The sequence below is a fragment of the Agelaius tricolor genome, unplaced genomic scaffold (genome assembly GCF_023055355.1).
Source record: "Agelaius tricolor isolate 1412-34295 unplaced genomic scaffold, bAgeTri1.0.p SCAF_16, whole genome shotgun sequence".
Taxonomy (NCBI): Eukaryota; Metazoa; Chordata; class Aves; order Passeriformes; family Icteridae; genus Agelaius; species Agelaius tricolor.
Window position 1 is genome coordinate 6,180,372 of NW_027269276.1, and position 17,488 is coordinate 6,197,859.

Sequence of the window (17,488 nt, forward strand, 5' to 3'; positions counted from 1 at the left end):
AATTTTGTCGAAGCTTCAGGAGAAAACTTTGATACACCAGATTTGAAGCATTTGAAAATAAAGGGTCAAAGAAGTAATTGCTTTTATTCTGACCAGTACAGCAGCTGGAACAGGAGGGAGTGTGTGTCACTGAATCCTCAGGAATGTGTCACCCTCTGGGCCTGCTCCCACTGATGGAGATGGAGAAGCTTCTGCAGCTGCAGGGGCTCAGGGTGCATGGCAGGGCTCAGCCACTTCACTCAGCTGTTGCTATTTCAGCTAAAAGCTCTTTTTTCCCCCCCTCTACAGCTGAACTGACACAAAGAGTGTGAGACATATTCATCACCACCGACACATCCAGCATTTTCCTGCTCAAATCACGTTTCCTCCGAGCTCCTCCTCGTTTTAGTGTCTTCCAGGTGTTCAAGTTCCTCAGTTATGCAATAATTTAGGATGCCCTTGTTCTCTCTTTCCCTTCTCCATCCATTAAACTTCATTTTGCCCTTCCCCAAAACCTGCCCTACCTTCTCTGCCACAACCACTGCTTCACTGGGCTTCCCCCTGAAGGCACTGCAGATCCACAGAACACATTCACCCCCACTGTCATTTCCAGCAAACCTCCAACCTGAACTCTCAACCCTGCTTTTACTGAGGCTGAGAACCTTCTGGAACAGTCAGAGCCCAGCCAGCCAACCTGGGAGAACCAAAGAGATCATCCAGTGAGACAGGACAAGAATGAAAATAGTGTTTTTAATATCATTTACAGCAAACTTACAGTATGTATTTCACATCACATATTTCTAAACTGCTCATCTGGAAAATATAAGCTGCAAAAATACAGAACACAGTACTCAAAATATATCGAGCATGTGGCTTCTCTTTTTTTTTTTTTTAAAGTCAATTGTACAGTGAAACATTTCCTTTTCCAAACCAGGTTTTGGTTTATTTTGGAAGTGCTGCTAAACATCTGAAAAATTACCAGCAGTCAAATTACCAGCACAGTTCAAAGACCTTTCTGAGGACCACTTTCCCTTGGGCAGGAAAGGAAAACAGGAAGGGAAACAGAAACCCCCAGCCCAAGAAGGGGCAGTGGCATGTGGGCTCATCCAGGTGCTACAGACTATTTGTGGAGATGTTCTGTGCAGGAAGGACCTTCTCCAGCACCCACAAATGCTGCTCTGCCAGTGGCACGTGGGCTCATCCAGGCCATTTGTGGAGATGTTCTGTGCAGGAAGGACCTTCTCCAGAACCCACAAATGCTGCTCTGCCAGTGGCACGTGGGCTCATCCAGGCCATTTGTGGGGATGTTCTGTGCAGGAAGGACAGGCCTCCTCTTCTCCAGCACCCACAAATGCTGCTCTGCCCAGGTGACTGTGGAGGACAGCAATGGCTTGAGGGACAAACACCACGGACTGGTCTGGTGCAGAGGCAGGTAAACACTGCTCCAGGGCTGTGCACCCTGCACAGAGCTCTGCAGGTGGGTTTCAAGCACAGGTGTGACAAAGTGCATGGGGTGGTGTTGTCCCCAGCAAGACAATCAGTGTGGAAGCACCCTCCATGCACTGAGGGGAGATTGCACCCACACACCAGCTGCAAACACCTGTCAGAGAAGTCCTGAGCTTCTGAAGCCCAGAGGAACTCCCACCAACAACCCAGTCAAGAGATGCATCAGGGTTTGGAGGGCACATGGCAGGCCTGCCTCGTGAAAATGTATTTTTTTCTTTATTTACACTATGGAGAAAGAGAATGACGGATAAGGGAGTGAGTTAAGGAACAAAGTAGGTTCCTAATATTCTTGCTAGCCAAAACCCCAAGCCCCTCAATCTCTGTCAGAGACACAGAGGAGCCAGCTGGTCAAGCTTTCTCAATATGCTTTGAATTTTAAGCTCTTGAGTTTGCTCATGTGTAGCTGCCACTGAGGGTTGTCAGGGGTGGGGAATAACCAGGTTACACAGGCAGGGCATGGGCTGCTGGTCAACCTCTGCAGCAGGAAAACAAGGAAAGAGAGAGATCAGCCGCTGAAACCTGGCTGTTTCTCCACCATGAATGAGGCATGGCCAAGGACAGGCTGGGCATCTCTTCTGCCCATGAACCACATCCAGAGCTGCTCTCCTCCTGCCTGTGTAACCTGATTTCAGATGGTGCTCGTGTCTCACCTGCACGAGGCAAAAGGAATTTCAGAACAGCCCTACTGCAACCGTGCCCCATCTAATGCCATTTATGCATTGTCAGCTCCCACGACTCCAAATGTCCCCGTGCCTGGAATGTGATATAAGTACATACAGCAGGGAAAAAAACCATTTCTGCAGACTGCATTTGACTTGTATCAAAATCCTAACGAACACCACATTTATTGTACTTTATTTACATGGTAGTCACGTGTAATATAATACAATACAGTGTTCCATTTGCAGTGGTAGGCACTATGGGTTTTAAAATGTCACAGCTCTTCCTCTGCTCCATCCCACCCCCTCCTCCCTATGGATGTGAGCTCCCTGTTGTGCGGTCCCAGCGCTGCTCCAGTTTCCCCCTGGACCTGCTCTGGGATGGCTCTTCCCCAAAACCAGGGGAGGGAAGCTGCTCTCACGGGCTAACGTGGAGACTCCAAAACTTTGGTGGTCACAGACCACTGGCAGACCTCAGCACTTGTCAGGGGCAGTCCATGTGCAGCCTCCTCACCATGCTTTGCACCAGAACACCGTGAAGGCAACGTGGGGCTGCAGCTGAGCTACAGACCCCTAGCACAGGGAATAGGCCACCCATGGTGATCACAGAGCACCATTTGGTCCTGCTGCAGTAAGACTTTGGGAAAACGGTTGTGAGTCTCCACAAGGAATCATCCTCCTCCTCCTCTGGTCAGGCAGGAAGGGTCACGGGTGAAGAGCAGGGGTTGTTTCTTCCTTTCAAGTTCACAGTTAGAGTTGTGAGGCACCAAAAGCACAGCACTGTTTGCACTGAGGGGTAAATGCACTGCTGTTTGTGCGATGCCCTACTGCAAGAGAAAACGGGTTTGGGGGGGCTCAGGTATCCGTGGCAGAGAAAGATGCCCTTTGCTGTCCCACCCACAGGCAATTCACTTGGGAAGAACTAAGATGTGTTAGGCCATATGCAACTCTCTTGATGCCCCAGAGGATTCTGCTTCTGATCCAGGAGCTGTGCAAACATTGCAAATAAAATTTACACCACCTGCTTCACCTCAATACCAATTCGCTGTTGTCTGGGTTCATACCCTTCTGGTGTTTGCTCTCAGCAATTACTGAAATGAGTGCTTTAACCAGTAGGAATACTGGGAGAGGCTGAGAATTTCAAGCATCTCTGAGAGAATATTCCTGGGAATATGAGGACTGTGAGTGGGAAGCCAGCACTTGGGCTGTCCTGGAGCGCGGCGCGTCCAGCGGCACTCAGCCTGCTGACACTGAGCAAGGATCCTCTTACTCAATTCCTAACCACAAACTTCTGAACTAAATAGTTTTACTGATGAGAAAATTCCAGCTTAGGGAACTCAGGGAGCAGAAATATCCCCTGTGAGTTTTATGTCCATCCAGAACAAATCCCTGTGTATGAATTATAAGAAAGCTTTTCCAGCTTCTCCAGACCACAGATGATATGCAGAAATAACCTTCCAAATACACTGGAGGTATTTTCTTGGTTTTCTCATCAATTTGCAAGGACGAAATAGAAGAGAAAATTACTGTATGAAGTTGCTATAAATTATTTGCCAAGTTGCAGCTGACAAGTTTCTTATTGCTTCTTGCCATATGCAGATACCAACTTTGTGCAGAACAAATCCAGCACTACAAACTGTTCAGGGTATGACAAAGCTTTTCCTTCTTAGGGTTGGACACCCTGCTCTGCCACACTTAATCTGAATAAATCGGGGAAACATCACAAACTCATCCCATCCCACAGACCCCATCCCTGGAGTCACTCCATTCATCAAACAAAGAGAGATTGAAGCAAAGCTTTGACAAACAAAACAACATAAACACTACAAACAGCCTCAAGTCCTACTCTGGCAGCCATCTAAATGGATTGCTCTGTCCACACAGCTTCTCCTGAATTCCCTGTGTCCTTTTGGGACCAAGAGATGCTCAGAGCCAAGCAGCCAAGGCAAGCCTGAAGCTGAAGGACAAGCAGTCCATGTTCACACTCTGCCCCAGGAAACATCAGTATTGCTGCTGGGCAGGCACAGCCTCCTTCTGCTGCCTGAATTCAGGGAACAGACAATGGCCAAAGATTTTACTTGGCATCACTAGTTAATAAAGAAGTACCTCATGTCTAAGAACTGCTGAAAGGCCATTTTTCAGACAAAGCAATTGTATTAAGACTCAGATTGGCTAGAAATGTCAATGGAATGATAGAGAACATCATTTGCAGCCTAGAGGTTATAGATTTAGGGGATACAAGCAGAATGAACTATAACATTTTGAACATATGTAAAACTGAGTGAGACCTGCTGGCATACCAGGCAAATTTAAATGCCTCTGGATACCTTGGTAGAGCCAAGCTTGTGCTTTGCCACTGGGGGAAGGAGGAGCTGTGGCTAGAGAAAGGAAGCTGATGTTCAGTTTGGAAGAAAACACCCACAAACCATGGGTGTGGTGGAGGTAGGGCTGTCCAGGAGCAGGGAAGGGTGGATAATCCTTACAGAGACACTGAGTGGCTCAGTTACTTTCCTCCTTTCCTCTTTGGATGAGTCTCAGCCATCAGATAAGCATGGCTGAACCTGGATCACACCAAAGGTTCTCGTCTTAAATAAACTGCTGCCTATATTCCACCAATTCTAAACTGGCTGCCAACAAAACAGGTGAGGCACAGCAGCAGTGTGGATGCTTGGAGAGGTGAACCCAGATTAAGTAGGAAAAGCCAGAAGCCCTATTGCAAACCAGAGCAGGTCAGTATTATTGCTTGTAATCAGGGGTGCTCTGCCCTAAGCACAGGAGGCTTGTGAGCTCTGCACATATTAATCACATCCAGAGAGAGAACAACAACAAACCTGCTGCTGTCTGCAAACACAGTTCACATGGAATTAGGGGGATAGATGAGCACAGCTGCATTTAAAGGCAGAGCAGGAGTAAGTCTGGAAACTCTTGTGAATAAAGAAACAAAGCTGTTATCACATCAGTCCGGGGAAGCATTTGCATGTGTCTTTTATACTGACAATTCCCCACATCACCTGCCAAGAATAAAGCAAACATCACACCAAGAATGCCACAGCCTGAAGAAAATACCAAGCCAAGCACACCCAGCTGTGACAAACTCTCATATGGCAGCAACAGCTGTGGCTGGCCTGGGGGCTAAAGCTTCACAGTGCTGGTAGGCTTCAGGTTGTTGTGGGTTGGCTGTGGAGTGAAACTGCTGCTTGGAGTTGCCTTTCTGTGTCCCAAAACCTCATTTACTGAGGAAAAATGTCAGTCTGTCTGAGACACAAAGGTGAACCTTAAGCACATTGCCTCCACTGCATGTGATGAACATAAAACTCTGATGGGGATAGCAGGGGGTTCAAATCACATTCATTCCCTTAATTTTTAATTTTTTTTTTTTTTTGCAAGGCAAAAGAAGTAAATGCATCTCAGCCATTTGGAAATACTCCAATCACTTTCCAAATGTCTGCAGACCATCAGTTCAATTTGGAAGCACTTTGAAGTGTAGCTAAGTCAGATAATGGAAGTTAATTCCTCTCTGCATCTTTCCCTTCTCACCTTCTGAGCAAGGTGAGACCCAACCACGATGAAGAGCAGCAGCACCAAGGAGTTCAGTGCATCTCAGAGGGGAATGGCAGAGGGAGGTCCCTGCTATTGAGCTGACCTGCCAAGAATGGAAGGTTTGTGATATTCAAGTGCTGATTCAAGTGATGGACTTTTCAGTCCCACTCTACATCCAAGATGTGCTGGGTGAAGTCAGAAAAATGGATGATTTCTACAGGTATTAAAAGAATGTTCTGGAAATGCATCACCTTGTTAACAAGGGTGCAAAGAAAACAATTCCAGTGTCATCTGCACCAATTTTAGATTGGGGTCCCCTTTTGATCCCACTGGGGCTATTCCAAAGTGGGATCTGAGCAAGGGAAAGGAAACCCCAACCTGAAGTCATGCAAGGCAACTGGTCAATCCCAGAGAATCTCAAGTAGTTTGTTTTTCCAAACATCCCATTCCTTAGCAGACAGCCACATGGTGAACACAGTGCTTTGAAACGCCAAAAGAACATTTCTGCTGAGACTGGGACCTCAACAAACCCCTCAATTTCAATGCCCTTGAATATGAAGAAACAATTTCCACCACTGGATCTGGACCACATGGCTCAGAGCATGCCCCTGTTGCTGTTAATGGGTGTTTTTCTAACTCCATCCTTGTTTTTTTGAGTTTCCTGCATGGTTAAGGCAGTTGCAGGATGGAGGTGAAGTGCTGACAGGTCAAGGCCCATAACGCATTTTGGGAAGAAGGAGGATGTCTGACACTCTTCCTTTGTTATTCTGTAACAAAAATTGGGTTGCAGGCAAAAATGGCTTGTGGTTCTGAAATCAGAAAAAAAACCCCAAATGCCTGCTGGTGTGGATGAAGGGTTTGGTCTGTGTATTTTCTTTCAACTAAGGATCTGTTCTTAAATCTGTACCAAAGCACTGACAGCAAAGCCCTTCACGATGCAGGCATCAGACCTAACCCCAGGGGAAAAAAAAAAGAAAAGAGTGGGATGGGGGAAGAGATTTTCAAGAGTTCCATTATCAAAAGAAATAAAAAACAATCATGCAGGAATTTCAAGTTACAGCTTAAAAATAACATAAGTAACCCCATTCAACTGCATCTCCCACACATAATACAAGAAGAGATCAAATGAAAAAAGTAAAGAAAAACAAAAATGAAAATGTTATGTGCCCTGGAATCCTGTTTCTATAACTCCGGTCAAGGCAGACTTTTGACTGCAGCAACAAACCACAGCTCATGAACACTGGGAGTTTGTTTTACATCATATCAATCAGCATGCTATTCTCCTTCACCTTGGAATTTCAGAGGGGAAAATCATGAAATTGTGAAAGGGGTTATGAAATTTCAAGCAAGCAGGCTTTTAGAAAGGTTCTATTGTGTGACATTTGTGTTGGAGTCTGAAAGTGTGTGTATAGTATAAAATTATGAGCTAACATTTGGAAAGACAGCAGTCTAAGTAATAAATCTGCAGAATGAAGAGAACTGTACAGAATGATTTCAAAGGCTTATTCTTGACAATTATATATATTTTATGAGACAGTTATGCACCTTGTGCCTTTTCTGAATTCACTGTTTTATGGATGCAGTTTCTCTATTTTAGCAGATAGGATATACTAAACCAACATAATGGTCTAAAAAGCATCATTTACCACCCAACATAACAATGGCACTGCATAGCTTAATTTTTTTTTTCTTAAACTCCTTCATCAATTGAGTGATTCTTAACATGGCTGAAACCCAAGAATTAAATATCTGCAATTACAATATTTGTTGAGTATTTGGCACAATGGAGTTTATTTGATACACCCTTTTTTCCTGCCCTTATTGTTGCTGAACATGTAATTCTGTGCATAAGCTGCAAGCACACGTATAAATTCAATCAAGTGGAAGCAGTTTGATACTCCACACCCATGTTGCAAAGCTGGATAAGAGAAAAGTGTGCTAAAAATGTGCTGAACATGAGTGACAAGTTATCCACCCTCTGTAATTGTGCCAGCTCTGGGGTGTCCACTGCAGCAATGGACAAGGACTTGGGGAAGATCAGCCCCTCTGCCACCTGCATGGAAGTGACATCCAGCATTTGACTCAACATGCCAGGTTACTCCTCTAAACATCCTCAAGTTCACAACAGCTTTGAAATTCACACAAAACAAAAGGAACTCTTAATTATGATGCTAACCCTTAAAGCCCTTCTGACATTTAGTCCATCGGAAACAAGTCTGGCTCCTGGGAAAAGAACTCATCAAATGCCACCAATTTGCATTGCTTCCCAGCAGGAATGTTTTGGAAAACAAAAGTTGTGCATACAAAATAAGCCTGACCCCCACGTTTCTCGTAATCAGATGAAAATTTCCCCATGGTTTTTGCAGGTTTAGGTAAGACTGCACTGCAGGAGCCAAGCCAAATCTGCTCCTGCATGGATGCTTTGTGGGGAGCTGAATGGAAGTTTGAGCTGCTCAGTGTTGGCCAACCTCTGCTCCCATAACCCAGCCTTCCAGAGGGACACTATTCCCACATGTACAAACAAAATGTGGCATCCAGGAGAGATTATTCCATCCTCCTCACATGGCTCCCACTGAAAGTCAGTGGAATTTCTCAGGTGAAAAATAAAACACCAGTTGTGAGGGCTGAAGGATTAAGGTCAGTATTCCTCTCATCTTGTACACACACACACGCACGCACATGCACACGCACACACACACTTTAAAGAAAACATCCACCACACAATTTCTAGATTGCAAATTATATATATATATCTTTAAAAACTGGAGAGAACATCAACAGCCTCTCCACATATATATGTATTCACTGAGTCACATAGAATATGAAAAAACTATATTATGTAAATCATCATATTATCTATAATTCTCCAACAGACAATTGTTTTTATAGAGACACAGTGCATTCATTCTCTTCTTTAAAAACATATTATGTGTCTTCATTGGCTTGGTAGCATATTAGAATGAAGGCGTATGGATAAAAAATGCAGAGGATTAAACAAACCCCTTGAGTCACATTACATTTGGGTGAATTAAACAGGATCCTTCCCCAAACTAGCATAAATAAATCCTCCTCATGGAAAAGTGTCAGCGATTTAAGGGTTAACACATACTCGAAAATAATTCCAAAAAAACCATCTTATTAAAGGACTACACAGATAAGTATTTGGAACTCATCCCCCTTTAAAAATGACAGCACGTTTGGCAAGTGTGAGCAAACGCCTTGAACTCTACTGGGTTTGAGATCTGAGCCTGGTTATTCACAGACAGCCACAGGAGCTGCAATCTGTGAATAAGCCAGGCCTGGAAGGACTTGGATACCCCTGACAGCATCGCTGGCCACTGGGAAGGTTTCCAGCAGCTTTCAAGGAATTCATCCTGGGCTCGTGGCTGGTGACAGAGTGTGACTGGTGGAAGGGCTCCAGCACCGCTCCCTCTTTGCCATCGTGGATGCAGCAGGGTGGAGCAGCACCCAGCCTGGCCAGCCCTGCAGGGCTCCACACACCCCATCTCAACTGGGAAAGAACCTATTGCTGTTATCACCTTGCTGTTATCACCCTGCTGTTATCAGCTTGCTGTCATCACCTTGCTTTCTCTACACCTCGTGCCAAACTCTCCGTTGAACCTCTGCAGGTGCCCTCTTTGGAAGCTCGTGCTGTCACCAAAGGGGCTGGTGCCCAGCCACAAGGGCTCCCTGCTTTCTCCATCACCCTGCAGGATGTCACAAGCGATCCCATCAAAAGACTCTGGTCTCAAGAATCCTGGCTGGGTGTGACTTTGAGAAAAAGACAAAAGTTTCCTGTGTTGCCGTTGCTGTTTTGCAGTTGTTTCTTCTTCCATTCGTGCTCTCTCCTTGTTTTTATTAAAAAGGACCCTTGTATTATTAATATAGTTCACTCCTCCACAGTCACTATAAAACAGACTCCATATTTTCACACCACTCATGATCTTCAAGGTTATAGATAAATTTTGTCCTATGTGGTTGATTTTGGGGCACCGAGTCCCGCCCCAGATTGTCTAGGGTGAGAGTAGAGGCAAAAAACTCACTAGTGCTGAGACCACCTTCGTGGTTCTTGATGTATCTTTTATAGTTTTTCCTCAAGCACTGCCAGGTGGTTGTGTACAGGATGAATGCAAAGGACTTGAGGGCGATGGCAATGCTGACATACAGGTATCTGTAGACCACGTTGTCATACAGTGCACAGGCTCCTTGCTCCCCACAGAACGTGCTCCAGAACAGACACGTGGAGTCAATCCCAGCCCCGAAGATCAGCGGAGGTGGGATAAAACCTGCCAAAATAAGAGAGACAAATCATGCTTCTATGATCCCTGTGATAAAGAGAGAGAGGACGTGACTACAGTGAGTGGAAGGAGGGTGCTTTATCAAGGCTAATAGTCCCAGCTGCAGCCTGTGATTTTCATTTTTGAAGTTCTAAATCAACCTGAATGAAGTTTCTGGATGAGATTTTAGCTTGGACTTAACATCTGTGGAAGAGATACCTGCTGATATCAACATGCAGCAAGAATCTTATTCAAGTCTGAGTGGCTTTTATTAAGCTTCTTGTTTGCCTAATGAGACTAAGTGGAGGGATAAATGAAAGGGGAGGACAGCCTTGCAGCTCACCCTCTAGAAACTGGCAATTCTGCACTTTAGAGTGTTGCCCTGAAGGATCTCATAGCATTCCAGTTCAGCACCTAAAATCAGCCTCGGCACTGAGATCCAGTTTTGGACTGTACTCTGATATCAAAACATAGCAAAAGGTTTTCTCTGGATCTAAGGAAAAGAAACAATAGCCCCTAATAGATGTCAAAGATGCCATCAGAAAAGAAGGGAAAATTTTAGAGTGCCATTAAATGAAATATCACAGCAGGATTCTCCCACAGCCACTGCAGCTAACTACTGATGAGTGTTTCTCAATCATAGTTTGCAGAAGAGCTGCAATCTTCAAGCAAAGTAATCACTCCAATCTCATTTAACTAATAAAAGAAATGTTTTTCTTGTCTCCTTTCCCTCATCCTGCAGGGACACTGCAGCAACCCCCCATTTCCCATTAGCCTGATGGTGATTAGGACATGCACACTCCAGCTCTGCGCTCCCCAGCCAGCCTGCGCAGCACTGGGAAGAAAATGTGAACATTCTACATAATGTAACCATTTCTCTACCTTCTGCTGTATTTATGGGCAGAGGCTAGAACCCTGAAAAAAGCCCTGATGGATAAAGTCACTGCTGTGGGCTAAGACAGTGAGCAAAGGAGAGCATTGCACCTACTGAAATCCAACAGCAGGCAGGCACAACACCCCCCTGACAGTATCAATGCATCCGTAGGTGCTCTGATGCCTGAGACTCTATAAATACCTGTGACAGCAGACACAAGGAGTGCAGTTTTTAGACAGGAAAGTGTTTAATCTTGGATCCAGTTTCATCATTAACCTGGATTTCCAGGCTTAAAAAAGATACCTTCCTTCAGCTTGTCACGAGCAAAGTAGTGACATTCATGACATGTATCCTAAGACTACAAATAAATTGGTTGTCTTCACTGTTCTCTGTGGTAACTGAGATCTCTTTATTTTATTTTCTTGATGACTGGAGCTCTGCAGATTTTGTTTGATCTTCCTTCTATGTTGGTAAATGCAGGAATTAAGAGAGGTTATATGGGCTTTTGGTTCTCATTTGAACCAGTCATTAATAGCACAAATGTAGTAAGTAAAACCAGATGATAAAAAAGCAAGACAATCTGTTTGTTAGAAATACTCGTTCCAGTCATCATATCTAAAAACCTATCTATGTTCTGGAAAAAAATATCAGCACCAGCTCTGTGTTCATCATTTCAATGACTAGAAAATCCAGGCTGGGCTGGTTCTGTTTCTAAGTTCAAAGACACTTTTTTAGCTGAAACCTGTGAACAACCACACACTCAACCTGGATTTTAAAAATTCAGTTGGACTCCTGCCACAAAGAAGCAAGAGGCTGTGCTGCTGACTACAGTTTGTGTGCCCAGTGCTGCTGGATGGCACCTCAGGGGTAATATCCAGATCTGGCAGTGACTTAGGAGCCACATTCTTCCTGTTTTAACAGACAACCACATTTGGATCATAATTTTGAGGTGTGAGTCCCTGCTTGTTAACATGCTGAGAGATGCTGACACAAAGCTTTGGAGATGTGCAGGCTGAACTTCAGGGAGAGCTGCCATCCCCACCTCTGGCTCCAGCCTGGAGTCCACCACAGTTTGGCCTGGAACGTGCTCCTCATAAGACTTGAGGAAGGACCTGTTTCCCTTGAACTCCAAAGCTACTCCCATGTGAATGCAGTCATGTGGAAAACCCTTTAGCAACCAGTGAGTATTTCAGGTTGTTTTTAGCAGAGGAGAGGATGAGAGACTCACAGGAGCAAGTTGGTGCTCAGAACCCCTGAGACAAGGGAGCTGAGCAGTTGCACTGCACATCAGAAACTCCTCCTGAGAGTGAAACACTGTGGGGTTTTGCCATGTTAGAATAAGAGGCAAACAACATGAGCTTGGAAGAAAAAAAATCTAAGGAAGTGCCCTGGTAAGCAGAGGCTCTTCCAGGATACATGGTGAACACCACCCAGAAAAAATGCATCCAGGATCTTAAAGGTCTGAAATTTTTTGCCACTCCAGACAAATCCATTCCAAACCTTTGGCTCCAATGGCACTGCTTTACTCTCTTCTCTGGGAAACTGCAGTAATGCTTTTTAAATGAAGACACTGTTAGGCTGCCCTCTCACAGCAGAATTCCTATGAAATGAGACAATATATGCAGGAGGATACCGGGAGAATTCAGTCATGCTTCATGTTATTACAGTGAATATTAAAGAGAGTCAATCATGTTCTACCTCTTACTGCAAAGTGTTGCAAAAATTTCTGCTCTCTCTATATATTTATATATATTTCATAGCAGAAACTGTAGGGCTGCATAAAAAAAGGTGCTTCTGTCTTACTGAAATCTATTAGCTAGGATTGCACCTTCGGGTCTCATACCTCTTGCATTTAATTCTCTCCTTTGGTGTAAGAAGCAGCTATTATCGCTGTCTTCTTAAGTCAAAGCTTAAAGGTGAACTGAAAAGCTTTTAAAATAAATCAGTAAAGCTATTCTCAAACCTCAGGTTGATAGAGGCACAATTTGGATACCCTTGCTCATACAGAAAAGTATCTTTCTCTTCATTTTCTGTGCGTTCCAGCTACATTGCTGATATGATTCAGGATGTATTGTCTTATTTCATGGGAATCCCTTAGTGACAGAGCAACATATAAAGATTTGAATTTAAATTCTCACTATGGCTTCTTTAATGACATGAAAAAAAGAAATCTGTTCAGCTTAAGCATACATGTCTGAGCCTGGTTTTAGAGGAATTCAGGATGCTGCTATCTCAGGAGGCTTCTCTCTTTTGAATGGAAAAAAGAGAAGATAAAAATCCCTCCCCTTAAGTATTTTTCCTTTGGAAACAACAGCCCACAGCCATCCTCCTTGCACACTTGTCTGCTGAGACTCCATATTCAGCCAGTCACAGCTGAAGTCAGGCCAAAACCCACCAGCAGCACCAGCAGCTAAAGAAAATGCTGTGTTTGCAAGGCTTGAACCAGAGCTGACCTGGGTCATCCCAGAAACTTCCCTTTGAGTCATCTGAGCCCTGGGTAACTTAACTTGAGGGAGCTTTTTGTATGGCTGCAGCTACTTCACCAAAACCAATGGACATCTAATTGGCTTTACTGTAAACTGGTCTGGGAGCACAATTTCCTGTTCAGCTTATGGGGATTAAGGTGTTAAAACAATAAGTAAAAAAGGAAGTCACTTATTCAAAGCAATGTCTGATACTGCTGGATTTTCAGTCCTGTACTTCCCAGTGCCTTGTTGTAGCCTAAGAAATGGCACTTTAGGCTCCAGCTCATTCCTTTGGGACCAAGGGAGCCATGCAGGGAAGGTGCTCTCTGTGCCCTGCTAAAAAATAAGTTCCACTCCCACAACATGCAGAAACCCTGGGCATGAGATGGTCCCACACAATGACGGATCAGAGGATTTTGCCCTGAACCACTGAGACTAATGATTTGAAATAGAAGAGCTTTAAAATAGGAGCCACCTCTTCCAAAAGGGAAAAAAACCAGCCAGAAACAAGCAGCAGCCTGGTATGTTCCCTTTAATTCATACATGAGGAGAACATACTGGTGCAGAGGAGGAGCCATAAGCATTTTAATGGGATATTAACCCACAGGAGGAAACAAGGACTCAGCTTGTCTCATTTTCCTGGTTTCATTTCTGAGACACCCAAAGGAAAGGGCAAACTCACCATGTAACACAGGTCCTGTCCCTCAAAGGAGGGTGAAAATCCATATCCCTCTACTTCAGCCCTATGCAGTGCAGCAGTAATTCTGCAAGCTGCTGACACGTTATTAACAGCTACAGAAGAGAAACTGGTTGTGTGGGACCATGGGAGAAACAGCCATTGCTCATGCAACACTGCATTTTCTTCCATCAGCACAACACAAACGGCAGGAAAAGTGCTTCAGGAGCCTTGATGTGACATCCCTCACGGAGAGGGCTTGGAGCCCAGTGTGCCAGACCCCTCTCACGACAAGGACAGCACTGCAAGGAGCAGAAATCAACTTCTGCACGTTAAAAAGAGGGAGCAAAGGGTGGGAGAGAAGCACACACAACTTTTGTACCTACCTAGCAACCGCAGCAGCAGGAAAAGCACCCCCAGAGCGTAAGACTTGAGTTCAGGGCTCACAGTCCTGCGGGGAGCAGGGAGAGAGAAATCAATTCCTGTTGTTCTGCTTTGATTAACACACCCCGTGGCCATGCTGTGCTGTCAGCCAGGATGCCACCAGCACCTCTTCAAAAAGTCATTAATGGGGCTTTTCTTCTGCCTTCTCCTGAACTGCCTACAGCCCCAAAAGTAATTGCATGGGCGATGGGTTCAGGAATTAGCCAAGTCATTAATAACAACAGCTAATGTTGACAATGGATGTTTATAAGCTCCCCATCAAGTTTTCAAGGCTCCAGATGTTGAGAACTGGAGGGAGAGAAAACTTTTGGTTCTGAAACTCCCCAGACTACTGGGAACAAGAGAGGGAGGGAGAATGGTGGACCAAAAGGTTCAGTCAGCCTGGTGATTCAGTGAGGAAGTGCTCAACACTGGTTTTCATGCAGTTTGCAGTGTCCTGTGCTATGAACACAACCACTATTGCATTAAGAGTTATCCTTCAAAGGTGCTTTAAAAAAACACTCATGGCAGGGGTGGTTCTCAGTATAAATACATGGAAGGGGCATCAGCCAAAACTGATAAAACAGAATCAGTGAGAGCTTTTAAGTTAGGAGAAGATCCTTCTGATCACCTGCCCTCCTCTCACACATTCATGGGCCATGTAATACCACACCATGACTTCTCTGTGAAGCTGTGACCTCGGGATGAATTTCAGCAGTTTCCAGGCAGACCCCCCACACTAAATATCTAAAGCCTTTATGCTGGGAATTGTATGACCTTGGACAAATGTTCCAATGGTTAATGGGTTGGCTCAAATAGGATTCTACAGTTGGGTGAGAAATGAGGGAAACAGAGCATTAAAAGTTTATTTTAATGAAAAAAGAGATTATCACATGGAATATTCACAGTGGACTTTTAACTGGTGGTGGTGTCTTTCCATCCACTTTTCTATATTTAAGACCAAAGTCAATCCCCATACCTTGGGCTGGAGTAAAAATTGTCACTTGGAGACATCTCCTTTTCTCACTGACTACAGCAGTGACCAAATGACTTGCTAAGACAAGTCTACATTTAATTTGTAGACACCGAGTCCATTTTTAAATAACCATGGGAGCTGCCAGTGTCACTTGTCACTGCTCTGGACACCAAGGACACATTCATATGCCACAACTTTCTTTAAGCAATGGAAAATGGCAGTTGCAAGAGAGCACAAGGTGCTTATCTGGCTCAGAGCTCTCTGCTGTACATTTGGTACATTCTGTCAGCTATCAGTGATTCTGAGTGAAGTTACAAATCTGGATGTGTGAACTGTTTATTTCCTACAGCTCTGAACTGAGTATGTTTCATCTTCCCTTTGCTTTTCTTATTCCCTGGTATTCTTCTTCCTGGCTTATCTCATTTGAAGGCAACACTAAGATGTCTCCATGTTGTATCCTAAAGGTGCTGGCAGCTTCCTTGAACAAGAACTCTTCAAACTCCAAATTGCTTTTGTCACAATATTTATCGTGAGGAAATTTGATTTCCCTTTAGCTACTGGAGATGCAAAGAGAGAAATGAACTAGTAGGTGGAATATCTCATTTTGTATCCTGCAGGGAGACATGCCCTCACAGAGCTGTTCTGTCCAAAATCCACTCAAGAGTGTGTTTCTAATACAGACCTTATTGATTGAATTTTATTGGAATTTTCCAGGCAGCAGAATGGATCTGCTATTTATGCCTCTGGTTATTAGTCTCAGTAAGTGACAGCTTGGACAGCTAAGTAATTTTGGATAAATGTGGGCTTAGATATATATGTATATCATAAGGTGAAGTGTTCCATATGTCTGGAAATAACACAAGGTCAGTTATTTGAATAAGCTACTTTTGCCCACCTATTCACATTGGTTTAACTCAGATGTGTCCTTCAGACTTCCAAGCTCCTTATGTTCTTGGACTTGCTCCAGGGTGAGAGAAGTTAAACTCCAGGCAGGGAGGTACTCACCAAAGCTAGCTTTAAATTCTTCCGTGGTTTCTGTGGTCTCCAGATGATCTCAAAAGGTGAGCCTAAGCCTCTCTCTAAGCCATTACATGCTGAGAACACGGCATGGCAATTCTGCCCCTCTCCTGATGCAGCTGTAACCTCCCTACTAGCTGGATTGGAAACTGCACATCTGTATTTCCATGTTAATCCCAGAAGAAGAGCCCCTACCACCATTCTCTGAAAGATCCCTGCAGGAATCTTGTCTGTTTGGGAGCCCAGTTCCACCTCACTCCCTCACTTTACCAAAGGAGGGCTTAAGCAGTTCCCGTTTTCTCTCCAGCAGCTCCATACTGCAGGCCCTGAACTGGGGCCATGCCTGGCTAAACCAGACACTAACAAGTGAAAAAAAGTAGGGAGAAAACAGCTTGAATGAAGGTTCAGTTCAAAGTCATGGGTCTGGAGACAGTGAGCCTGGTATAAAAGGCAGAGGCCAGGAGCTGTGTGGGACCCTCAGCTCCCCCCTGTGCCTTAGAGTTCCTCCAGCCCTCATCCCATGACAAGATCCCACCACCTGATGAGGACGGCGACTGACGGTCCTGCTTGGTGAGGATGGTGACCAAAGCCCCACCTGATGAGGATGATGACCAAAGCCCCACCTGATGAGGATGGTGACCAAAGCCCCACCTGATGAGGATGGTGACTGAAGCCCCACCTGATGAGGATGGTGACCAAAGCCCCACCTGATGAGGATGATGACCAAAGCCCCACCTGATGAGGATGGTGACCAAAGCCCCACCTGATGAGGATGATGACGGACGGTGTCTGCGCCATGGCCCCGATCATGCTGCAGACACACATCACACACAGGAATGTCAGGAAGGCCTCTTCACAGCCAGGGCTGGGGCACTTGCCAGGAACCACGGTGGCGTTTTCAGGAGGGACCGAGGTGAGGCACGAGCAGCCACTGAGGTTCTGCAGAGAGCACAAGGAGTCAGGAGAAGGGAGAGCTCTGATCCCATCGCTGCCCTCGGTAACAGGGCTTGTCAGCAGCAATGCCTAATCCTCTGATGGTCAATTAAATAACTCCTAAGTGCTTGTTGGAGGGGGGTTTGGAGAGAGTTTCAGGAGC

General features: G+C 45.0%; 1 protein-coding gene across 2 annotated transcripts in view; it reads right to left on the reverse strand.

Annotated features, from left to right (window-relative positions):
• Window positions 1–710: 710 nt before the first annotated feature.
• SLCO3A1 (solute carrier organic anion transporter family member 3A1) overlaps window positions 711–17,488 on the reverse strand; it is a 141,396-nt gene continuing 124,618 nt past the window's right edge. The window contains exons 8-11 of one of the 2 annotated variants that reach the window (XR_011681451.1): window positions 17,156–17,331; window positions 14,363–14,427; window positions 1,218–9,970; window positions 711–1,131 (exon numbers count right to left, since the gene is read on the reverse strand). Coding sequence is in view for 1 of the 2 variants with exons in the window: in XM_071441283.1 (XP_071297384.1) it covers window positions 9,591–9,970; window positions 14,363–14,427; window positions 17,156–17,331 (621 nt within the window). In the remaining variant the exon portion in view is untranslated. Of the gene's footprint in view, window positions 9,971–14,362; window positions 14,428–17,155; window positions 17,332–17,488 lie in introns of both variants that reach the window. The other variant, XM_071441283.1, reaches the window with a different exon arrangement.